Source organism: Paroedura picta, chromosome 1 (genome assembly GCF_049243985.1).
Source record: "Paroedura picta isolate Pp20150507F chromosome 1, Ppicta_v3.0, whole genome shotgun sequence".
In the NCBI taxonomy this organism is placed as follows: Eukaryota; Metazoa; Chordata; class Lepidosauria; order Squamata; family Gekkonidae; genus Paroedura; species Paroedura picta.
In genome coordinates this window covers 69,292,690-69,318,911 of record NC_135369.1, presented here as the reverse complement: position 1 = coordinate 69,318,911, position 26,222 = coordinate 69,292,690, and the positions used below count along the sequence as shown (strand labels likewise).

At 42.3% G+C, this 26,222-nt stretch overlaps 1 protein-coding gene across 5 annotated transcripts in view; it reads right to left on the bottom strand.

Moving 5' to 3' along the window:
- KIF6 (kinesin family member 6) overlaps positions 1 to 25,863 on the bottom strand; it is a 214,631-nt gene extending 188,768 nt beyond the window's left edge. For 4 of the 5 annotated variants that reach the window (XR_013231806.1, XM_077341917.1, XM_077341926.1 and 1 more), the window contains exons 1-4: positions 25,746 to 25,863; positions 23,752 to 23,861; positions 18,069 to 18,143; positions 2,249 to 2,396 (exon numbers count right to left, since the gene is read on the bottom strand). Coding sequence is in view for 4 of the 5 variants with exons in the window: in XM_077341917.1 (XP_077198032.1) it covers positions 2,249 to 2,396; positions 18,069 to 18,143; positions 23,752 to 23,861; positions 25,746 to 25,811 (399 nt within the window). In the remaining variant the exon portion in view is untranslated. Of the gene's footprint in view, positions 1 to 2,248; positions 2,397 to 18,068; positions 18,144 to 23,751; positions 23,862 to 25,741 lie in introns of all 5 variants that reach the window. The other variant, XM_077341951.1, reaches the window with a different exon arrangement.
- Positions 25,864 to 26,222: the final 359 nt, after the last annotated feature.

Here is a 26,222-nt window from a genome sequence, read left to right as displayed (position 1 = left end):
CAGACCAGTGAGTCTGACCTCTGTTGTGGGGAAGATAATGGAGCAGATATTAAAGGGAGCGATCTGCAAACATCTGGAGGACAATTTGGTGATCCAAGGAAGTCAGCATGGATTTGTCTCCAACAGGTCCTGCCAGACCAACCTAGTTTCCTTTTTTGACCAAGTAACAGGTTTGCTGGATCGGGGAAATTCGGTTGATGTCATTTACTTGGATTTTAGTAAAGCTTTTGACAAGGTTCCCCATGATGTTCTGATGGATAAATTGAAGGACTGCAATCTGGATTTTCAGATAGTCAGGTGGATAGGGAATTGGTTAGAGAACCGCACTCAAAGAGTTGTTGTCAATGGTGTTTCATCAGACTGGAGAGAGGTGAGTAGCGGGGTACCTCAGGGCTCGGTGCTTGGCCCGGTACTTTTTAACATATTTATTAATGATCTAGATGAGGGGGTGGAGGGACTACTCATCAAGTTTGCAGATGACACCAAATTGGGAGGACTGGCAAATACTCCGGAAGATAGAGACAGAGTTCAACGAGATCTGAACACAATGGAAAAATGGGCAAATGAGAACAAGATGCAATTTAATAAAGATAAGTGTAAAGTTCTGCATCTGGGTCAGAAAAATGAAAAGCATGCCTACTGGATGGGGGATACGCTTCTAGGTAACACTGTGTGTGAACGAGACCTTGGAATACTTGTGGATTGTAAACTAAACATGAGCAGACAGTGTGATGCAGCGGTAAAAAAGGCAAATGCCATTTTGGGCTGTATCAACAGAGGCATCACATCAAAATCACAAGATGTCATAGTCCCATTGTATACGGCACTGGTCAGACCACACTTGGAGTACTGTGTGCAGTTCTGGAGGCCTCACTTCAAGAAGGACGTAGATAAAATTGAAAGGGTACAGAGGAGAGCGACGAAGATGATCTGGGGCCAAGGGACCAAGCCCTATGAAGATAGGTTGAGGGACTTAGGAATGTTCAGCCTGGAGAAAAGGAGGTTGAGAGGGGACATGATAGCCCTCTTTAAGTATTTGAAAGGTTGTCACTTGGAGGAGGGCAGGATGCTGTTTCTGTTGGCTGCAGAGGAGAGGACACGCAGTAATGGGTTTAAACTTCAAGTACAACGATACAGGCTAGATATCAGGAAAAAGTTTTTCACAGTCAGAGTAGTTCAGCAGTGGAATAGGCTGCCTAGGGAGGTGGTGAGCTCCCCCACACTGGAAGTCTTCAAGCAAAGGTTGGATACACACTTTTCTTGGATGCTTTAGGATGCTTAGGGCTAATCCTGCGTTGAGCAGGGGGTTGGACTAGATGGCCTGTATGGCCCCTTCCAACTCTATGATTCTATAAAACAGCCTTCTGCAGACCAGGAATCCATCATAGTCTTGTAGTGCAAGATTGTTTTCCCCTTCTTTGTTCTTATAAATCCTCTTTTTCAGCCTAGCTTTACCCAACTTCTTTATTTGGCATCCATTTTCCTGATGTTTTGCTCTTTCTGTCAAAGGCTTATCGCTCTTGTTTGAACAACAATTTACTACTACATCAGCTTGGTTAAGAGCGGCATCTTGTAATCTGGTGAAGTGGGTTCAATTCCCTGCTCTATCACATGCAGCCAGCTGGTGACCTTGGGCTAGTCACAGTTCTGTTAGAAGCTGTTTTCACAGAGCAGTTTCTCTTAGAGCTCTCTCAGCCTCACCTACCTCACAGGGTGTCTGTTGTGGGGAGAGGAAGGAAACAATTGTAAATTGCTTTAAGACTCTTTAAGGCAGTGAAAAGTGGGGTATAACACTAACTCTTCTTCTAAATCTCTAGCATCTATAGGTTTGACCTGTCCATTGACAGGTTTCTAGCTGTAGCAATCCTATATAATCTTCTTGTATATACACATCTACATCCAGAATGTGGCACCCTCTGGCCCAACTGCACCAATCAACCCATACTACTACTCCCACAACTGTTGATAAAATACCCTACATTTCTAAAAACCCAAACACAATAAACATCAATTAATCTGAACATAGTAGACTTTGTATTTTGATTATATTTAAGATTAATATTTTAAAACAATCTAAATATATTTAGCTATTTAAACAAAATTAGGTTAGGGTAAAATCCACATACAGTAAGATTATGGTGAAGGAATGCATAGGATATACTTAATTCACATATCACAGTCAGATTATTTCACTTATATCATCATCACTGAATTGTATTAAAGAAAGAGCAGAGAAGATGTCCTCTACCTTTTGCAGCTGCTCAAAAATATATGAAAGAGTCCTTGGAATGATGCCTCGATCACTGTAACGTTCTGCGCCCCCAGTAATGGTAAATGTCTTGCCACTTCCTGTCTGTCCATAAGCAAATATAGTGCCATTGTAGCCTGCTAGAGCACTAAAATGGATATACAACATATTATTCATTACACATTATTCATGGATAACTAATATAAATGCTCTAAGATGGGATTCATTTACATTGTAGTTTTGCAGCCATAGAAACTTTTGTTGACATCAATGAGCATTGTTTATGTGTTTTAGATGAAAGGGTTTATTAAACCAAACACACAGCACTGTGACACACAGTACAATTAAAAATTAGGCACTCTGGTGAACTTCAAAATGCATGTCTAAGAGCTGTTCCCCCCCCCCCCCAATTATATCACTAACCAACAGCATAATCACCTCAGCTCAGATACCTAGACAAAGAAGGCAAAATAAAGAGGAAAGGGTAGAAAGAAGCCACAATCAATTCATAAGGGAAACAGAAAGTAAATCTGTTCCTAAAGGTATCCCCTGTGCAAGCACCGAGTCATGTCTGACCCTTGGGGTGACGCCCTCTAGCGTTTTCTTGGCAGACTCAATACGGGGTGGTTTGCCAGTGCCTTCCCCAGTCATTACCGTTTACCCCCCAGCAAGCTGGGTACTCATTTTACCGACCTCGGAAGGATGGAAGGCTGAGTCAACCTTGAGCCGGCTGCTGGGATTGAACTCCCAGCCTTATGGGCAAAGCTGTCAGACGGCTGCCTTACCACTCTGTGCCACAAGAGGCTCAATCTGTTCCTACCAACAGCCATAATCTTCCAACATAATTTGTTGAAAGACAAGAGCACTTCAAAGAGGAAATGAACTGCTTGTCCCTACTGAACCAATAACCTGGAGGTTGGCAGAAGCCAGATCAAATGTCAAAACTAAGCAAGACACATGAAGAACAAATATACTTGGAGGTTTATGTAGGAATAATCTAGTATGGTGTACTAGTTGGACAACAATTAGAAATGAACACTTGCTCCCCTGCAGAGGTATTGTTACAGTTTGGCATCCAAATTGGAGTTGACCATTGGGAAGTATCCACATCATATAATTCCCTACTGATCCACTTTCCAGGTTTCCCCCTGATTTGCTGTAACCATTCCCAGGATGGGTTCGCTGCACATTTTGAAAAGATCATAGCCAAAGCACATTTGCAGTTGTGGGGATTTTTCCAGTCCTGCCAATATCAATGGCATTTTCTTCCCCAGCAGCTATAACTTCCACACACCACTGGATTTATTGTTGCTGTAGTGTAATAATTGTTGTAGAGTTATAACTTTATAATGATCTCTCACTGGGATTAACTAGTTCGCTGCATTCCTAGCCTTAATTCCCCTTTATATCTCTGCAGTAAAAAGGGTTAGAGACTGCTTTTGTTAATGAAAGCTTTAAAATCAGAAGAACTAATTGATCATGACAAATATGTTCCTACTAATGGACATTTTAAGAGCCTCTTGTGGCTCAGAGTGGTAAGGCAGCAGGCATGCAGTCTGAAGCTCTGCCCGCGAGGCTGGGAATTCAATCCCAGCAACCAGCTCAAGGTTGACTCAGTCTTCCATCCTTCCAAGGTCGGTAAAATGAGTACCCAGCTTGCTGGGGGGTAAACAGTAATGACTGGGGAAGGCACTGGCAAACCACCCCGTATTGAGTCTGCCATGAAAACACTAGAGGGCATCACCCCAAGGGTCAGACATGACCCAGTGCTTGCACAGGGGATACCTTTACCTTTTAAATGGGCATTTTATGCTATTTTTTTCTGGACAGAATTTTTCCTTAGGACATGCCACCTTTAGGGCCCATTAGGCACAGAGTGGAAGGTCCGCATTCGGGGTGGAATGGCGGTGGATAAAATAACCAATTATGCACGCTGCAGGCAGCAACCGGGCGCAGAGTCAATGTATGCTGCTGAAAAAGCCGCATTAGCAAGATGCGGAAGGAAGTGGAGCTTCCTGAGACCAGGGCGCAACCAGAAGCGGCTACAGAGCAGCCATGTGCATAATCGGATACTCTAGGTTTTGCCGCCGTTGCGTTCCGTCCCGTGCGTAAGTGGTTTGCTTCGCTTCTTCCTCCTCCACGTTCTCCATGCCGCCATTTCGCCGCCCGTGCATAATAGGCCTAGATCAGGCATTCTCAACCAGGGTTTCACAAAACCATGGAGTTTCTTGATGGCCCTGGAAGGGTTTCCTGAAGGAGTGGGAGTTAATTAATTTTTATATATTTTAAAATTTTTGTTAAACATTTATCGAGTGATTTGATCAGATATGGTCATCTCACCCCGCCTTCCCATGACCAACAATGGGCCTGGAGGAGATGTGAAGGGGAGGGGCCCCTGGTGGGCATGTGCACAGTTCTGCTTCCCAAACATATTCTGTGTCACTTTGGAGTTTCTAGAAGCCTGTGTGTTTCAGGGGTTTCTCAACGGTAAAAAAGTTGAAAAGGCTGCTTTAGACCATCTAGCATTGTTTGAGATAATCTGGTGATGTCTTCAAAGTATTCCTACAAGCCAGCATCTCCCTCTCATTCTAGAAAGAGTTATAAAAGGAAGAGACAGAGCTGTGCACATAAAACAGCTGCAATTTGCAATAATGTATCTCTGATAACATTTCACCATAAAATTAACAGTAACTTATAAGCATATCAATTGCAACACTGTGATCAAGAAAGAATTATTATCCAGATAAGATGCATTCTATTGGATTTGCTCAGCTCAAAGTCTCAAAACATGGTTATGTAAAAGAAGCATTTATGTATACTCCATTTATGAAGTTATAAATAAGTCAAGCTAAGAAAAGCAAAACCTTCCTGTTCTTATTCCAGAGGAAGGGGCCATGTGTAGGTCAGCTACTAGTTTGGTGCCATGAGAAAGGCAAAGGGCCTCCAACTCATTTATCTGGAAGCCTAAGCAGTTGCCAGATGGCTCAGTATAATCTGCAATAGCAAAATGTCAAAGAAATGCACACAACAAGATGCCAAAGAAAGCCAGCATCTGCTCACAAGAAAGATAGCAGTTTTCTGAAGCATTCAGTTTCTGCCTACTTACTGCACAGACATTCCACCTTTGTAAGATACCACTTTTATCCACAGGTATCTAAAAGCATGATTAGAGTAAAACAGTTGTGTCAACTTTTAGGATTAGTTGGATATCCTTTTCTGGACATTGTGCTCTTATCACAAAACATAAGAAGGTAGTTGTGTTTTTTATTGTTCTTTAAATTTTTGTTTTGACATCCATTTAATTTTCACTTTATGAACAAACCACCAGTTCATCTGCCTTTGCATTATAGTTGTAGGAAAGGAAATGCAACTTTTCCCACCCTTAAAGCTGGGACTCTTATGACAGCTGTATGAAATTCTACAAAAGCAAATATTAACGCCCACAAATCTCCCTGTCTTTTCTAAGCCTTAGTTTTCAACTACAGAATCTGTGCATCTCAGTAGAACCTTGAGCAACTCTGTAGTTTCACCAGGATTGGCTGGAAAGGCAAAGGTCACCCAGCTCTTCTTCCTCTCCCCTCACTTACCCTTCTAGCCAGAGAAAGCAAGAACAGTTCCTTCTTGGCCTAAGTATCTAGCCTTTATGAAGCAGGCCCTCTTGGCTATGCCGACACCCTCACCTGCCCCCACTTCCTATGAGATTAAGCCATTACAAGAAAGCAAAAGGAGACCACAGACGCTCATTGGGTGCAACCTTTATTTTGGCCAGTCCTAGGAAGTCTGCCTTGGTGAGATGCCTTAATACTAGGGGCCATTCCGCACCAGGATCTATGTGGCAAATTGGTTGCGGGTTGAAAAAACGCCATTTTAAATAGTGAAATTGGTCGTTATGCATACCTGGCTTTGTAGTGGAAACCAGTTGCGTTTCTATCGTTTCCCACAGGTTTCCAGTCTCTGCAAAAATCACTAGCCAGGAAGCGATATTGCTGAGCTCGTCCTGGCCCTGGCCGTCAAGCAGCCAATGGGCGGCCGTTATCATGATCCCAAAAAGCCCCTTTCCCTTTAAGGAAGTAAAAAAAAAAACACGTTGCAACAAATCTGCGTTGATTCGTTGCAATGGAGAGACCCATCTAGGTAGCAGGTGGTGTTTCATCGTTGCCACGCTCCCCCCAAGTGAAAAAAATACCCCCCCCCGCACGGTCGCGATTTTCGGCCGAAAATAGAGTGAAAAATAAAGGGAAAATAAACCAGCAAACGGGGCTGTGTGTTGCTTGGTGACTTAAAACAGCTCTGGGGAGGGACTGCAGCCAGGGAAGCCTCGCTGGGTAAACGAAGGCTCGACGGTGCGTTGATCTCCGCTCGCTCCGAGAAAAAAAAATGGCGACCACTTCGCCGGAAGATCAGAGGAGAGAGCTAGGGGGAGGGACTTTGCAGAAACCGCAACAATGGTAACACAGAGAACTTTCCCGCTAGTGTTGCAGATTGGTTGCAAGAGTGTAGCGCTTTCTGGAGGGTGAATCCACTTTTTGGGATTTCCCTGAAAGCGCTACAATGAAGCGCTTTTTGCGGATCGGTTTCAGGAGTGTTGCAGATTGTCAATGACGTTGTGCATAACAGCAAAACAGTAGCGATTTCAATTTGCAACCATTGTGCAATTTTGGACGAGTGCGGAATGGCCCTAGAACTTCCTGCATCTGGTCTTTCTCCCAGCATTAGATGGGGTTGTGCAGGGCCCGGAATTTTGTCTGCCAACATCTCCTACCCACTTTGCGTTTGTCTGGTCCACTCACAGAGTTACTCAAGGAACGGAATATTTGATGGCTGTGGTCAGAGGTTCCAGTGTGGTCTGCTCCACATCCTGGGCTCCTGGTAAGTTCAGGGCTGGATGCAGTTATATTAGAATTCTCTCCTCCTAGGTTTGCCTGATTGATCTGACACATCCAAACCTAACACATTCCTTCTTTCCCCTAGTAACCCTCTGGAGCAAGCAAAACCTCGGAACAGAGTCCGTCAGTTTCTTTCACACAAACACATTTCAAGCACTCATTAGAACTTCACTAGAAAAAAAACTAACAATACTGGGGAAAAGTTATGCACAGGAAAGAGAGTACCAAGGAACCACAGTTTCCTGGTCCCATTTGACAATAGGCACTACACATTAAAAAGGAACTAGAAGCCAGAATTCCTTCTCTAATGCTCCTGAGCTGTTAAACTGGTGACTGTTAATTCCCTCTGGTATTTCAAACAAAGCACACACAAAGACTCATAATCTGAGAGTGAGACCCTGCTCAAACAAATTTACAGCAAACCTTTTTAAAACAAAATTTTATGTCGAAAACTTCACAAAAGTGTGCCAGACTGTTAATGGCAGGGCCTCTAAGGCAGCATCATACTGCATCCAGCCTAATGTCTTTCCATTTATTTTACTTTTAATAATGCAGCTCTGTCTGCAATCACTAGGGGCACAAAGAAAACTAGGGGCCTTGTTCACCATGTTGTAATTTTTGTATGTCCTTTTAATGGGAGGTTTTATTGAGGACTTTGTAACCTGTCACGAGCTATCTTGGGAGTGGTGGGAAATAAATCACATTAATAAATTAAAAATAAAAATAAATAAATAATAAATCTTTGTGATCTGCCCCCCCCCCCAACCGGTTAACATGAAGTTTAGGCAGTCATAATTGGGCTTCCCTGTCTGTACCATCCTTATGTCTTTCAAGGCCACATTCAAGAATGTGGTAATTGGCTAATTATATGAACCTGTGTTCATCTTTGTAACTAGACAGGAGGGGGGAAGCAGGAGTGGATGTCATCATCTTCTGGACGGTTCTATCAAGCAGGCTCCTTGATTGGGTTTCAGAGACCACCAATGCCAGATGGCCAGAGACTATAATTGAGCTACATACAAGAGGGAAGTCATGCTAACTTTGATTCAACTGGGCAGCAGCTCCGATTATGCCAATTCTCACTGTGATATTGCTATGTACACAACGCTTAAGCCTCTAGCTTAAAAGGTGTGTGGTCTAACACCAGGTAGTGAAGTGTATTTTATTATTGCAGGATTGTAGAGGTTGTGTTGCCTAGTGATCTCTTATTAAAGTATTTAAGAAATCTTCATATATTTTACAAATATCTGGTTTCTTGTGTGTAGATAACCTTAAAGAACCATATGTCTAAGCACTACTTGCTTTCACAAGGGGTGGTAGGCCACTACTAGTGGGCCACTACTAGTGGCTCAGAGGGACCCAAGCTTGAGTCCTTGATACTCATTCTAACTGAAGTAATTAATGGTGTAATCCCAATAACTGACCATTTAAATGAAGGACTGTTCATGTAACAATGGTGTACACAGGCTTCTTTTTTTTAAAAATGCAGTCCTAAACAGATTTACATTCTCTAGATTTATTGACTATGCCTAGGATGGCATGGCATACGCTAGCTCTTCTTTAGGGAAAACAATCTGTGAAAGAAACTGCAGTCTCTAGAATATTTTGATAATACCCCCTATCCCTCATAGATGCTCAATTAAATTTGGCAAAGGGCTGGCAAGTTCCCAACGTTTGGTCCCAACATTTAGGATTAAATGGAGGGTAAACTTTCTTTTTCAGACAATATTTCCCATTGGAGAAGAGCTGCACTTAAACATGTTCTCATTCAGAGATAAAAACTGGTTTGATAAAAATAAACAATGTCTCAGTATTACTTTTTATGCATATGCCAGATATGCAATATAAAACCAATTTAGTAAAGTTTATAAATTTCATAGCTATATCAATTTACATATTTTTAGCAGCACTATTTTTTCCCACCACAAAAACATACAGGATACATCAGTCCCTATAGAAATTTATGACAATTGGCCTGAAAAAAAGAGGTGTGACAATTCTTGTTTAATTTGAACTGTTTAAAACTATGTAAGCTTGTAAAACTGAAGCAATTTTGGAGTGAAATGTTATATACCAAGTGTTGGGTAAAATTCCACACATTATACTGTAATTTATATGTAACTTTAATAGCAGGAAAGTATGCAATTTATGTCAAAATGAATCTTAAGATACTGTACGCTATAATAGCAATTTAATAGAAAGTTAACAGATCCTCATACAAGACCAGATCTGTGTTCCACAGCTGAAAGCCTTTTAAAGAGAGACTTTAATCACTGCAGTTCTGATACATAATTTTTTACCAAATTTAAAAAAGGAAGAAAGAAAGCAAACCCAAAGCATGCTAAATAAAAACCCTATAATCATGTCAAACTGGCATTCAAAAAGGGTGTTATTTTCTTCACCCACCATCCTGTAAATAGATCTTACAGACCATTATGTCAAGTCACCTACATTAATAGGAATAAAGATGTGATGCATGCCTGCCTGTTCTGGAGCATGACCACCACTTACCATATGCACCAAAGGATATAAAAAGATCAAGAAAAATCATTTCTTCCAGTACATTATTGTTTCTCAACCACTGAAAATTTCCAAGAAGGCTAGTGTTTATTGACTCCCAAGTCAGGGAGGTGTATTATTTTGATCTGGGAATCCCAGCTACAATCCATATTCAAGTTCATTCACATTCCACTTTAACAAAAATGGCAACTGATGTGAGTCATTCTTCTAAACAGAGGATAGCACATGCACCTGTCACTGCAGGGACTGGATACTTCCAATTCAACAGTTAAATCATGAAGCAAACTTTTCAGGAAGAGTTAATAGTCTGCTTCCACTTCAAACCTCCATGTTTATGCAGCCAGCTATTGAATACTAGAATGCCTTGTATATTCTACTTAGCTTAGTATGTACTGGCACTCGGGAGGGGGGGAGTATCTATGACAAGGCTTAGGACATTAAGCAGTATTAAGATGGTACCAGCTGCAACTGGCACTAGAGTTCTGGGCTGCTTGTTCTTTCTGTGAGGGCCATTGCTTGCTGCTAAATCTGAAAAGTTCCAGCTACATTTCTTGAGGCCTCACCATCAGCATCTTACCTTAAATGCAGCAATAAAATAAGTCTGCAATTTAGAGCTCATTCATACCATACAAAATTCTTGAGGACAATACGAAGACTTTGGATACATATACACTGCAGATTCTGTGCATCCCAAGCACTTGGGGGCCAGACTTGGATCAAAACAGACTTGGATACACATGGAGAAGCAGCTTCACCCTTCCCCTCCGTGGTATTTTCTTGATGCAATGACGGTTACACGTAAGTTTCCGAAGGCCATTTCAGGTCACAGAAATGACTTGAGAGAGGAAACTGAAGTTTTTCTCCATACTCACCAAGGTCTTGTTCCAAATTGGCCTGCATGTTCCTGGGAATCACAGAACTCTCAACACACATTTCAAAGTCCTCATGGCAGTGACATGGACTGTGATTTTGTGAATGGGTCTTTAGTGCAAAAGCATTTGATAATGTCACACATTTTCTTGCTGATTATGCATATTTTCCTGAATTTGTGAGCTCCAGCCAGGTTCAGCCATTGATCAACTATGACTTCATAAGGTTTCTCCTTTAACACTGAAAGCTAGTTTTTTTAAAGTTGCATAAATACTAGATTTATTACCTTTTAATAAACTGTAACATTTGGGCTTCTAATCATTTAAATGTATTTGAACTGCTTGATTATCTCATCAATAATTAAGATTCAGTCATTTAGCTAGATGATCACATAGTTAAGTTAGAGAACATCTAGCATAATTGCTATTTTTCTATATAAATGCACTGATGCGATAAGCAAACCATATTTTCCTGGATGGGACTCTCAGAAGAGATTAGGCGAGATTTTTGCATGTGTCATGGATTTGTGTTTATAGAAAAAAAATTAAAAGCAGTTAGGTCAATAATCCAAAATCTGGTTTGCTTTAAAATTTTAGTTATCCTAATATGTTGAAGAAATGGTTGAATATTTGATTGTTCTGGCACTTGTTTTTGCAACAGCTATAGTGTTAACTTTCACATGCTTGTATTTTCTAACATCTTGTCTAATAGAATTATTTCTTTTTTTCAACAAAAGATAACCACTATTTGATGGTTCCTATGTCATTTGCTGGTATTAGTTCAAAGAACAGAACTCACAAATAATTTATTTGTACTATCAGAAAATTAACGGTTGTAAAGAATTCATTCTGATAGATCCTATAGATATCTGGAGCTAACAGTTTTATAAGATTAATCATTAAAAAGCTAATTAGTCTATATTCTCTATTTGAAAGCCAGAGTAAATCAATCTGTCTGTCTATCAGTCTTATAGGCCACTGTTCCCAGGCCAGCTGGCTCGTGGTGGCTCACAACTGTGCATAAAACAATCTATTAAAATTCCCTTCCCACCCACACTCCCAATTCAGAAACCCCAATCAAACCAAAACCTTCCCCCACCTTTGCAGTGCCCAGGTCCAACTAAATGTACCAGTAGAGGTGTGGGGGGGTGATCTTCATTGCTGTCCCCCTCCAACCTCAACCAAACATTTAGTGGAAGAGCTCTGTCTTACAAGCTATGTGGAACTGATTCAGTAGGAAGGGGATTTCAGAGGTAAGAATTTTCTTCTCAGATCTGACCGTTTAGTGGGGTGGGGTATCAGGAAGGAGGATGTTCTTTGAAGCTGCCAGCTCTGTACACATGTTTCCCACGGATGCAGGGATACTGGGTTCATGAGGTCAGACAGTCATGTCAAGCTTCACTGATACTCTGCAAAGAAAGGCTGGCCTGACTTTTTCCTTATGTCTAGGCCAGAGCAAATGTCCAAAATCCAGAGTCCAAAGTCTTGATTGAAGAAGCACACTAGTGCTATTCTTGTCCCACAATGAGATCTGTTATTATAGGTGCTGATCCAGGGTTTCTGGCACCATGGAATACAATCCAGAGGGTTTTGGTTTTTACTGGTTATAATCCAGGGTCTGGTAGCACTGATTACATTTCAGGGGCATGGTTGCACTGATTACAAAGGGATCTCCAACCAATGGGATGTCAAAGAACACAATGCCCTGCAGACTACATAGGGAGTAAGACGGTCCCACAGATAATTGGGGCCAGACTATGGATAGCCTTAAAGGTTACAACAAAAATCTTAAACTTGATCTGGTAAACAGCTGGAAGTCAATGCAGTTGCCTCAGCACAGGCTAGATGTGGGCTCTCCAAGACATTCCAGAGAGAACCCTAACAGCTGCATTCTGTACCAGCTGCAATTTCCAGGTCAAGGATAAGGGAAGGAATGCATAGAGAAAGTTACAGAAATCTAATCTGGAAATGACCATTGCTTGGATCTACTGTGGCAAAGTGGTTCCAGGACAGGTAGGATGGTAGTAACCTCACTTGGCATAGATGGGAAAATGCCAGCTGGGCTACCCTGGTGATTTGGGCCTCCATTGAGAGGGAGGCATCCAATATCACCCCCAAATTCCTTGTTGTGTGTGCTGTCTTAAGCTGCAACCTAGCCAAGGTGGGAAGACGCACTTCCTGATCTGGTCCAGTCCACCAAACTACAGGACCTCTGTCTTGGAAGGGTTGAGCTTCAGCCAATTTTGCCTAACTCTGTTACATTGGCTGCAGAGAAATTAGTCGTCTCAGATGACCCCATAACAGATGAAATTTGCCTCTTTACATAAAAGTAGGGATACATGGGGTTTCCTGCCCCAAAATTGCAACCAGGTATGCCCCAAGGGAGCTCAGGGCAGCATACATGGTTTCCTCATCCTAGTATATCCTTTTGAGGTATATCACAATTAAAAAGAGCAAATGGTCCAATATCTACCACAGTACAATCCTACAGAGAGTTGATCCAGTCTACCATCATTGTTTTCAATATGCTTTATCCTGAACTCTGCAGCTTGGTCCAATTAGTTTCCTCTGGAGCAGCGCTCTCAGGTCTAGAAAGCCAGGCTCGAGAGCATCAATAGGAGCTTGCAGCCAGAAGAAGGAACCAGAGGCTGCAAGTCCACTTTCTCAAGGAAAGAGTTTTTATCCTCTGCATTTTCAAGATACCCATCCCAAGACTTGGATAACTGTAATATACCCTTGAGATCCATTAAAAATCTATCTGTTTTTTTACCTTAATTTGTACATTCCAGAGAAGATAAACTTGTCTTACAAACAGTTATTGTGGTTATACATTCTTCAAACTAAGGTACAATAACACAAAACTTTACAAACCTCAACAGTAAATCTCTTGATATAATATATAAAACAGAGTATGCTACTCCAGATTAGAACGTGCTGTTCCAGATGCTGTATAAACATAAAACTAAATGACAATTCTTGTTCCAAAGAATTTATGGTCTGAAATACCAAAAGCATTAAATGATCTAACAAAAAAACCTGACAATATCTTTCTTTTCAGTATTTACGTAGCATAAATGGGGCTTTAAAGGCTTCTTTTGATACAGCCACTGTATTGGAAAGCATTCTGTCTGACAGTTAGATTGCCCAGCAACCTACTATACCAGCAAAAAGCACCAACATGTCCAGAATCAACATGCTGCAGCTGCACTCAATCGAGCCACAATACAAGCTCAAGGGGATGGAAAATGTGATATGTAACACCACAGCTGGGACAATGAACAATGAATAATGAGAGAAGGCAAAGAACAGTAATACACATTCTTCTACACAACAACATATAATGAAAGCAAACAAATAATATTTGAGTATCCAAAATGTACCTCATTAAATGTAGATGCCTACGAAAAAACCTACTGGATTAGATTCAAGCCATGGGGTTGGACCTTAGGTTGCCACTTACAGAAAGAATTTTCATGCAAGTGAATTCCCCTACACAATGATTTAGGCCCAGTGCATTGAATTTTATTTATTTATTTATTTATTTGAGTTATAGCCCGCTGCTCCCGGAAGGCTCGCAGTGGGTTACATATCGTAAAAACACATAAAATCCCTAATACAATAAAATCCTCATAAAATAACAGCCCAATCAAGCAACCCACCCGATTCAAGTGGCGGCGAGAAATACAACTTGTCCCAACAAAGGGGAAGGAATAGCGACCGCCAGTGTAACCCTGGTGGGGGTGGTCCCAATCTCCAGCCTGAACAAAAGACCTGGCGGAAGAGCTCCATCTTGCAGGCCCTGTGGAAAGCTGGTAAATCCCACAGGGCCCATAGCTCTTCTGGGAGCTCATTCCACTAGGTAGGGGCCAGGACCGAAAAGGCCCTGGCCTTGGTTGAGGCCAGATGGCCTCCCAGGGACTGAGTACGACCATCAGATTTGTACCCGCTGAGCGTAAGGTCCTGCGGGGGGGCATAGGGCACAAGGCGGTCCCGCAAGTATGTGGGTCCCAGACAGCGGAGGGCCTTAAAGGTTAAAACCAAAGCCTTGAATCTGATCCGGGTAGCAATTGGTAACCAATGCAGCTGCCTCAGCACAGTCTGGATATGGGCCCTCCAAGATGTCCCTGTGAGGACCCTAGCAGCTACATTTTGCACGAGCTGTAACTTCCAGAACAGGCGCAAGGGTAGGCCCACATAATAAATAAATATTTATTTATTTTAAAAGCAAAGTACTTAGGGCCAGTGCAGATGTATCACTCCCACAGTAATGAAATATTTTAATCACTTATTAAGTTCAGTGAAGTTTACATGCTAGTAAGTCTGCTTAGAACTGGTCTCCAATCTCCTAACAGTAGGATACCATAATCCACCCTGACTCCCTTCGGCTCTCACACATCTGAATTCTGTCTTTCCTCCCACAGTTTCCTTTAATCATAATTAAATGTGCACATCAGTGCCAAATAACTGATATACCCTCATAAACCAGAGTATGAAACCAGGAGTCAAAATGGGTTTGCAAACCCTGGTTACTGCTGATGCAGAAAGACAAAAATAGAAAAATGATTCAGATCTTCACCCTGCCAGCACGGCACCAGAAACTTCTAATTAGCACCAAATATGTCCTCCCCTCTTGTTTTGACATTGCTCTAGATTTATTCTGTTGCAGTATCAAATTTAGTTTTCATATGAGAAGCAGCTTTGGAATGCTGATGAAAAACTTCCCTGATGTTTTCTGTTGTGTTGCTTCTCTAGAAATACATCAGTGAAGCTGATTACTCTCCACTTCCAGCTTTACTTCCCCCTTCAAGAATATGTCCATCTGCCATAATAGAATGCCAGCCTTTGGTTTTTAAGGTAACAAAAACATTATTATGAATCATCACATAACTTCAAAATGGTAAATAAACTATTTTAACACAATAAAGAAATCCTAGCTTGCTAAATTACAGAGTGAAATATAGATTTTTTAGATAACTAAAAGATAAATATAGATAACTGCAAGAGAAGGACCACTCAGTGAAGGGCACTTTAGAACATGAACACAGTTGTAAGTGTGCAACAGAAATTTGCACAGGAGTTATTTTTAACATATACTTACAAAGCACACTTACAGTGCAATCCTAAACAGTGTCAGGGATCTCATTCCACCAGGTTGGGGTCAGGGCCGAAAAAACCCTGGCCCTGGAACCTTTCTTAGTTCCATTAAGTCAACAGCCTTAGCAAGATATAAACTTTGCTTAGAATTTGAGTATTACTTAAATAATAAACCATGTTGCAATATTACTGCAATTATCATCAAGCAAAAACATCCTGTAGTTTTGCCGATAATAACAGAACAAAAGTGTTACTTAACTATTTTGAAACAAGCATAATAAGTTCAGAACAAAGGGTAAATTACAACATAGTTTAGAAAGAACATAAACATAAGAAGAGGTCATGTTGCTGGCTGTGGGACTGGCTATCTAATACACATATTTTCTTATTTCTCCAAAACATTGTGTAAAACCATATTTGGAAAAAAGAAACAAGTCAAAATAGAATCCACATACAACTGAAAAAGGAAAAAATACACAGCATGGAAGAGACAAATGGAACATAAGAGTAGGGCCTCAGCAATCTACAATTAAAGATACATTTGCCAATTACACTACCATTTTGACATATTTATTTATTTCAATACGTTTTTCCTGGAATTGAACTCTAACAAATGGTAACTTTATAAAATAAGCTTGTTTTTTCTATTTGACTCTGGAATCTGTTTAATATTTTCATTATGCTGCATGTTAATTTATTGCTCACACTTTACCAGGAATTTGGGTGTGATCTTTGATGCCTCCCTTTCAATGGAGGCTCAGGTCACAAGGGTAGCCAGGGTGGTGTTTTTTCATCTACCTCAAGCACTAGCACCCTACCTGTCCTCCGAACACTTGGCCACAGTAATCCATGCAATGGTCAGTTCCAGGTTAGACTTCTGTAACTCGCCCATATTCAGCCAGTACTTCATCATCGTCATTGGTTACCAGCCTGTTTCTGGATCAAGTTCAAGGTACTGGTTTTAACCTTGAAGGCTATACGTGGCTTGGGCCCTGCTTATCTGCGGGACTACCTATCTCCTTATGTTCCCCATAGGGCACTTTGCTCTATGGGTATGAATTTGCTGGCTAGACCGGGCTGCCAGGACGTTTGCCTGGCCATGACCAGGGCCAGGGTTTTTTCGGCCCTGACCCCAACCTGGTGGAATGAGATCCCTGACAAGCTATGGGCCCTGCAGGAGATTTCAGCATTCCACAGGGCCAGCAAGACAGAGCTCTTCCGCCAGGCATATGGTTGAGGCCATGGTAGGGTCCTGGAGTTACCATCAGCAGATCCCTTAACATCAATTAGATCAAGACCCTTGCTCCCAATGAAAGAGAGTTCTTGGCCCCAGTCGGACAGTGGGAAAGGTTGGGGGGGGTTAGAACTCTGTATTGCCATCTTTTAATGTTAATGTCAATGTTTATTGTATACTTTTAAAGGGATTGGACTAGTTTTTATTGTTTTATTACAAACCACCATGAGTCCAAATGGAGTGTGGTAGTATATAAATATGAAAATAAATAAATATGAATTGGCGACTCCCATTTCATTGTCTCTGAAGAAATATGTGTGCACATGAAAACTTATACCTTGCTTAAAACTAGTGCCACTGGATTCAAACTTTATTCTGCTGCTTCAGACCAACACAGCTACCCGTATGAACACATTTTAAATGTCATTTTTAATATTTAAACATATTCATGTCTGATGTTTGCTTTCTTGGGGGACCCTGTCTGGGTCAAAAGGTGACATAAATGTTTTAACTGAATGAATAAAAATTATCACTATAAAATACAATAAACTCAGTCCCTTTTTTGTAATAGCAATAGAAATCCCATGTATTTTGATATAATTTCAACAATTCTCAACAGAATGCTCTCCAAAATCAACAGGCCCATCAATAAGCTAATAAGGGTTTAATATACAGCCTTCAGATGGCCATTCAAAAACAATAACATAGGAATGGGGGGAGGGGACCAATCCCCAACAAGCCAGGTGGGTCAGCTGCAAAGATGGGAGAGCAAGTAAAGATTTGGGGACTGCCAGAATACATTGCCTCTAAATGTGAAACCATCTGCAGGATATCTTTCCTACTTTGCTTCAGATCTTTAGTTACCTCTAACCTCAGTCAGTACCCAGTAACGTTTAGAAAGGTGCTTTTGCTTTTGCTTTTTTATACCCCAAGCAGTTCACATCATTCTCCTCTTCTTCATTTTATTCTCACAACGACCCCCTGAGCTAGGTTAGGTTGACAGTGCGTGACTGGCCCAGCAAAGTTTTCGTGACAGAGTGAGAATTCAGCCTGGGATCTCCCAGATCCTAGTCTGACACTTTTCCCTTTGCACAACATTGCCTGACAGAAACCGCTGAATGCATAAACAGCTTTTTATCCAAAGACAGAGGTGATTAGCAGCAATACATTTAATGGAAAATCTCACACAGTTGCTCACTGAAAAGAATCAGACTTACCATTCTGCGACCGGTTTAGCAATGGCTTCAAAAATTTCATCTTGTTTTGCTTCCTGATCAAAAACTTTCTGAAATCTTTAAATTATAAATGATTAGTCATACAGAATATTAAAATGCTACTTGATTCATTTTTTTTTAAATCTGTTCACAACTAAGTCAATGTTTACATCACTAGACTTACATAACCCGGTACAATGTTTTCCCTGTAGTCTTTACCACACTATGCTGTTGTGCTATTGTATCCACAAAAGACTGTAAACACTGTTGCTTTCACAAAATCGGAACAATAAAATCCTCTCATAAAAATAATACTGCTTAGAAAAAGAAAACTGTACTTTACTACTGTCAAGGGGATCAGAGCTTCCAAATGGCCCCCTGCAGAAACTTGTATAAGCAGTCCTAGAATTAGAGAGCATATCAACATTAGTTATTTTTGCTTTCTTCTCTTAAAAAAGTCAGAAAGTTACTGTAGTAGATAAGGACCAAATATTTCATAAGCAATCGTGTGCTACTTCCATTACCTAATACAAATGGATAGCTAAAATTTAGCACTTTAGAGCATTTTTATACTTGCAACAGACCATGTTACAAAAGCAATGCTCTATATAAAATTTTAAATGCATGCTCCCTATTGAAATTGTTTCTCATAAGAGAACATTTATAATTCGGGTCTTTTGAGATGTGATTATAATTTAAGACAGGAGTCCCCAACCTGCCAGGGTGGTTAAGAGGAGCAGCTTCTAATCTGGTGAACTGGGTTTGATTTCCTACTCCTCCATATGCAGCCAACTGGACTTGGGCTTGTCACAGTCCTGATAATACTGATCTGACCAGCAGTCCTGTCAGAAGTTCTCTCAGCCTCACCTGCTTCACAGGGTGTCTGTTGTGGGTAAAGGAAGGGAAGACAATTGTAAGCCGCTTTGAGACTCCTTTGGGCAGTGAAAAGTGTGGTATAGCAACCAACATTTCTTTTTTGGACCTGTGGGCCAATTTGGAATTCTGACACCGCATGGTAGGAGCAGTAATAAAATAGCTGCCACATAGGAGCACAGCCAGCCAAAAAATGTTACCCCAGCTTAACTTCAGTAACACAATGCAGATCCTTGTGCTGTGGTAGCAGCTGCTGCCAAGCTATATTTTTAAAATATCTGCACAGTCAATTAAATCTCTAAGTAGTCAGAAGCCTTGCTGGGCAAAAGCCCTACTGGCCTTGCTTCCAAAAAAACCTCACAGCTACCAGAAAAGAGGTCAGCGGGAGCCATGGCACCCGGGCACACCATGTTGGGGACTCCAATTTTAAGACTTTGAAGTAGAAGCTCCACTGGTTCAGGACTTTCAAGCTAAATATAAGCTGTGCCCAAAACTCCATGAAGTTTGGGCTCATAGAATCATAGAGTTGGAAGGGGCCATACAGGCCATCTAGTCCCACCCCCTGCTCTACGCAGGATCAGCCCTAAGCATCCTAAAGCATCCAAGAAAAGTGTGCATCCAACCTTTGCTTGAAGACTGCCAGTGAGGGGGAGTTCACCACCTCCTTAGGCAGCCTATTCCACTGTTGAACTACTCTGACTGTGAAAAATTTTTTCCTGATATCTAGCCTATATCGTTGTACTTGAAGTTTAAACCCATTACTGTGTGTCCTCTCCTCTGCAGCCAACAGAAACAGCATCCTGCCCTCCTCCGAGTGACAACTTTTCAAATACTTAAAGAGGGCTATCATGTCCCCTCTCAACCTCCTTTTCTCCAGGCTGAACATTCCCAAGTCCCTCAACCTATCTTCATAGGGCTTGGTCCTAAGTTGAAGGACTGCAATCTGGATTTTCAGATCGTTAGGTGGATAGGGAATTGGTTAGAGAACCGCACTCAAAGAGTTGTTGTCAATGGTGTTTCATCAGACTGGAGAGAGGTGAGTAGCGGGGTACCTCAGGGTTCGGTGCTCGGCCCGGTACTTTTTAACATATTTATTAATGATCTAGATGAGGGGGTGGAGGGACTACTCATCAAGTTTGCAGATGACACCAAATTGGGAGGACTGGCAAATACTCCGGAAGATAGAGACAGAGTTCAACGAGATCTGAACACAATGGAAAAATGGGCAAATGAGAACAAGATGCAATTTAATAAAGATAAGTGTAAAGTTCTGCATCTGGGTCAGAAAAACGAAAAGCATGCCTACTGGATGGGGGATACGCTTCTAGGTAGCACTGTGTGTGAACGAGACCTTGGGGTACTTGTGGATTGTAAACTAAACATGAGCAGGCAGTGTGATGCAGCGGTAAAAAAGGCAAATGCCATTTTGGGCTGTATCAACAGAGGCATCACATCAAAATCACAAGATGTCATAGTCCCATTGTATACGGCACTGGTCAGACCACACCTGGAGTACTGTGTGCAGTTCTGGAGGCCTCACTTCAAGAAGGACATCGATAAAATTGAAAGGGTACAGAGGAGAGCGACGAAGATGATCTGGGGCCAAGGGACCAAGCACTATGAAGATAGGTTGAGGGACTTGGGAATGTTCAGCCTGGAGAAAAGGAGGTTGAGAGGGGACATGATAGCCCTCTTTAAGTATTTGAAAGGTTGTCACTTGGAGGAGGGCAGGATGCTGTTTCTGCTGGCTGCAGAGGAAAGGACACGCAGTAATGGGTTTAAACTTCAAGTACAACGATATAGGCTAGATATCAGGAAAAAGTTTTTCTCAGTCAGAGTCGTTCAGCAGTGGAATAGGCTGCCTAAGGAGGTGGTGAGTGCCCCCTCACTGGAAGTCTTCAAACAAAGGTTGGATACACACTTTTCTTGGATGCTTTAGGATGCTTAGGGCTAATCCTGCGTTGAGCAGGGGGTTGGACTAGATGGCCTGTATGGCCCCTTCCAACTCTATGATTCTATGATTCTATGATTCTATGATTCTATGATTGGTCACTTGGCCCCAGATCATCTTCGTCGCTCTCCTCTGTACCCTTTCAATTTTATCTACGTCCTTCTTGAAGTGAGGCCTCCAGAACTGCACACAGTACTCCAGGTGTGGTCTGACCAGTGCCGTATACAATGGACTATGACATCTTGTGATTTTGATGTGATGCCCCTGTTGATACAGCCCAAAATGGCATTCGCCTTTTTTACCGCTGCATCACACTGCCTGCTCATGTTTAGTTTACAATCCACAAGTACCCCAAGGTCTCGTTCACACACAGTGTTACCTAGGAGCGTATCCCCCATCCAGTAGGCATGCTTTTCATTTTTCTGACCCAGATGCAGAACTTTACACTTATCTTTATTAAATTGCATCTTGTTGTCATTTGCCCATTTTTCCATTGTGTTCAGATCTCGTTGAACTCTGTCTCTATCTTCCGGAGTATTTGCCAGTCCTCCAAATTTGGTGTCATCTGCAAACTTGATGAGTAGTCCCTCCACCCCCTCATCTAGATTATTAATAAATATGTTAAAAAGTACCGGGCCGAGCACCAAGCCCTGAGGCACCCCGCTACTCACCTCTCTCCAGTCTGATGAAACACCATTGACAACAACTCTTTGAGTGCGGTTCTCTAACCAATTCCCTATCCACTTAACTATCTGAAAATCCAGATTGCAGTCCTTCAATTTATCCATCAGAACATCATGGGGAACCTTGTCAAAAGCTTTACTAAAATCCAAGTAAATGACATCAACCGAATTTCCACGATCCAGCAAACCTGTTACTTGGTCAAAAAAGGAAACCAGGTTGGTCTGACAAGACCTGTTGGAGACAAATCCATGCTGACTTCCTTGGATCACCAAATTGTCCTCCAGATTTTTGTAGATCGCTCCCTTTAATATCTGCTCCATTATCTTCCCCGCAACAGAGGTCAGACTCACTGGTCTGTAGTTTCCCGGGTCATCCTTCCTCCCTTTTTTGAAGATCGGAATAATATTTGCTCTCTTCCAGTTCTCCGGGACATCTCCAGTCGTTAAAGAGGTCCTGAAGATGATGGACAAGGGCTGTGCAAGTTCTCTGGAAAGTTCTTTGAGCACTCTCGGGTGCATTTCATCCGGACTAGGGGATTTGAACTCATCCAGTGCAGCTAAATCCCTCTCGACAGCCTCTCTATCCATGTTAACCTGCCACCCAGACACTATCCTTTGGCTACTGCCATCTCTAGATGTGCCTAAACCCTTTGACCTGTGGGAAAAAAGAGATGTAAAATAGGCACTAAGCCTTTCTGCTTTCTCTGCATCTTCCGTTAGAGTTTGTTCATCCGCACCCAACAGTGGGCCTATTGCCTCCTTTACTTTACGTTTGCTCCTCACATAACTGAATTTTTTTTCTTTTTACAATGGGCTTCCCTGGCCAATCTTAGCTTACTCTCAGCTTTGGCCTTTCTGATGATTGATCTACAGTGCCTAGTAACCTGTAGGTACTCTTCTTTAGAGCTCTGTCCTTCCCTCTATTTCCTGAACATTTTCCTTTTCTTTCTTAGTTCCTCTTGAAGTTCTCTGTTCATCCAAATAGGCTTCTTAGAGCTCCTGCAGTGTTTTCATCTTTCTGGGATAGTCATTGATTGAGCATGCAATAGCTCTTGTTTGAGTAGCGCCCACCCTTCACATGCTCCCTTCCCTTCCAGCATTCTCGTCCATGGTATAACACTCATCATGTCTCTGAGTTTATTAAAGTTTTCCCTACAAAAATCCAACATCCGCGTCTAGCTACAAGCTTCTTTGGCTCCCCATCTCAAAAGGAATTCTATGAGGACATGGTCACTTCCCCCTAGGGTCCCCACCTCCTTCACCTCATTTAATTTATTTCAAATAAAAAGAGCAGTACTAATTAGTTCAGTCCCATCACCAATAAACCCAAACCTTTACTTCTGAAGCCTACCTGGATTTAGTAGTAGAGATGAAAAAGGCTGTTATAGTCACCATCATAGGTCCTGGAACAAGATTAGGGGAACCAAAATTGCTAGGAAATTAAGGGCTCCAGAAGCCAAGGGACAGCTAATTCCAAGGAATCTTGGCACTCAACGTGTAGGACTGTATGGTCAACAACCTCTCTTTTTCTGGCTCTTAGTAGTTGAGCTTTGGTGAAAGGGCAGAGGGCAGCAGAAGGCTTGTTGGAGAGGAAACAGGTCTGGGCTTCTCCAGACCTCATCACAACCTCTAGAGCAGTGGTCCCCAACCTTTTTATCACCGGGGACCAGTCAATGCTTGACAATTTTACTCAGGCCCAGGGGGGGTAGTCTTTTGCCGAGAGACGTTGCCACCACCTGAGCCCCTGCTCCACTTGCTTTCCCACCGGCGTCCCTGACTTCCCACTGTCTGCTGGGGGCGCTGTAAGCAGCAGCAGCTGCGCAGTGCCACGCCGAGGGGGAGCGCCAGCCACAGTGACTACTGGAGAGCACCAGAGGTGAGCTGGCAGCATAGTGGCAGGGCAGCCCCGAGGCAGCAGCTGGGGAAGAGGACAAGGAGGAGACGTGGCCCGGTACCGACTGATCAACGGACCGGTCCCGGTCCCTGGACCAGGGGTTGGGGACCACTGCTCTAGAGTTACACACACACACTAGTTAATATCTTCAGTATAGAAATTGGGGGAGGGAGAGAGGGAAACTGGTGATATATACAACAGAAATCATCAAGTTCTGTCATTTAAACAATATAAAATCTCTAAAATAAATGAAACAGAAAGAAACCCTCAAGAATATTAACTTACTTGAACTTGTAGCTTTCTCGTTTATTATTGACAAATCCATCTGCTAAATCTCGGGGCACAATAATCTCCAAATTGAACGTCGATGTCTCATCTTCACCAACTGAATATATCTGTAAAACACATGTAAGCTCTGTAAATTACTTTTAGCTTGATGAAATAATATTGATATAAACTATCCTTACTAACATCCAATAAAGTATGATTTTGTTCATGGGCCATATTTAAAGAAAACTATACTGCCAGGAAAGGGTTACATATGTTATTTAGTAAGGCATACACAGGAGATACTGTCTGTGAAATATACCATTATATCAGCTTTCCCCACATACTGCACAAACTAGCCATACGTATAAAACTGTATATAAGGACTAACATTAAAGATGATTTTGGTTGTGGGTTACATCTGTGTTATTTAGGGAGGTATACCCAGATATAGAGGCCATCATGGTATTGTAGTTAAAAGCCCTCTAATCTGGAGGGATGGGATTGATTCCCCACTCCTTCACATGAAGACAGCTAGTATGACCTTGGGCTAGTATTAGTCCTGTTAGAGCTGTTCTCAGAGCCATTATGTCAGAGCACTCCCAGCCCCACCTACTGCACAGGATGTCTATTGTGGGGAGAAGAAGGGAAGGTAATTGTAGTCCACTTTGAGACCCCATTCAGTAGTGAAAAGCAGATTATAAAACCAATTCTTCTTCTTTTTCATGGACAAAACTGCATACCATATTTAGTGAACACAGCATGGCTACAGAAAGCTTGACACACATCAGCTGAAAGTCTGGACCACTCTTAGAACAACATCCTATGAACATTTCCCTGAACACAGTTGATAGGCCATTTCAGAATGTTCTTAAACACAACAGGAGCAGTGAGTTGAAGCAGCCTTCTGATCACAAGGAAGTGCAGACATCTCACATCTCACAGTGGAAAAATAAAGTAACAGAGGTGCTCACTGACTTTCACAAAAAAGAACAGTTGTTAGCATCTTAATTAAAATGTTTGTCTCTGAAATTATGCAAGTTAGGTAAAATGTCAACACTGCTTAGCCGTCTGAGATCTGACATGATCATGCTATTCTGTGCCATCCCCATGGCCTGACTGAAAAGACAACGATTTGCTAATTTTCTGCCTGTTCTCCAAATTAAAGGCTGCTGCTCTTAACCTCTACAGCTTTTCCTCTTCTACACACCCAACTCTTCATCCTCATCTTCTTCTCCTAGAGAATAATGCCACGGATAGAGACCATGTCTTACTTAATTTTAATTAAAACTTTTGGTACAATTCTTGTCATGGAGTTTCAAGTTCATATGTTATACAAACAGTTTTGTGAATAGTATGATACGATGACATGCATGTTCACTGTCCAGTGAAAGCTCGTATTTTGGAATGGGTATGATGGGATGACTATCCAGAAATGAGCTCTTCAAGATACCTTCATTAATAATCACATAATGGTCGTGTGCATCTCCCCTTCCAAATGCAGCTTGCACACCTACTTTCCAAGCAGCCACGTCTGCACCTCTTCATAGAATCCTAGAGTTGGAAGGCGTCTCTAGTCCACCCCCCTGCACAGTGCAGGAACTCACAATTACCTGCCCATCCACAGTGACCCCAATTTCATGCCCAAGTGATCCCTCCACCAAAAATCTCCAGAATCTTGCCTGGCCTAGAGGAAATTCACCTACCAGCCCACAATGGCAATTAGCAATTCCCTGGGTATGCAAGGAAGGGCCACATCGGTGAGCATAATATTTTCCATACCACAGGGTTAGGCTGGCCACCTTACAAAGTGCGTTCCCTTCTTGCCTAAGTATATGCAAACATGCACAACCACCTCGAGCTCCCTGCTGTCGGTATTCCTTCCCCTCGATACCCCATACAGAGAACTCCAGATCGGGACTTCTGTTGTCCTCTTCCTCTTGTGCACGCACGCACACACGCCCCAAATATCTACTCGCTCCTTGCCCTGGTCGGTTGTTTTCCGCACCTACCCCCGCTGGCTGCCTCCTGCCCAGAGGTTTCACCCGGGCATAAATCTGGATCGTTTGCTTCACCATCTTTGTGAATAAAAACTTTCCGCCGGTTCGAGTCCAGCGAGGGGGCGCTAGGCCCTCCCTAGCAACAGTAACCAAGGAACGCTACCCATCATGCCTTGCACCCCAGCTTCGGTGTTTGGGAAGCCTGTCGTGAGCTGCGCAGGCGGCAAGAAAGGGGAGAGGGTTTTGTCCTGAGCCTTTTTTATATTTCTGAGTGGTTCTGGAGGCTCCAGTGACCAACCAGGGGATATATTTTTCCTTCATCTTTCATCGTTAATAGAAAGCGATGAAGGTTTGCTTCTCCCCCTCCCTCCTTGCAGTAGACTTGGGATTCCTTCCCTCTGGTACCGTCTCCTGCCTCTGACAAAGAGCTTAATGTATACAAAGTCTTCCAGCTGCTCCGTTTTTAAATGAAGTCGCAGCCTTCGTGGG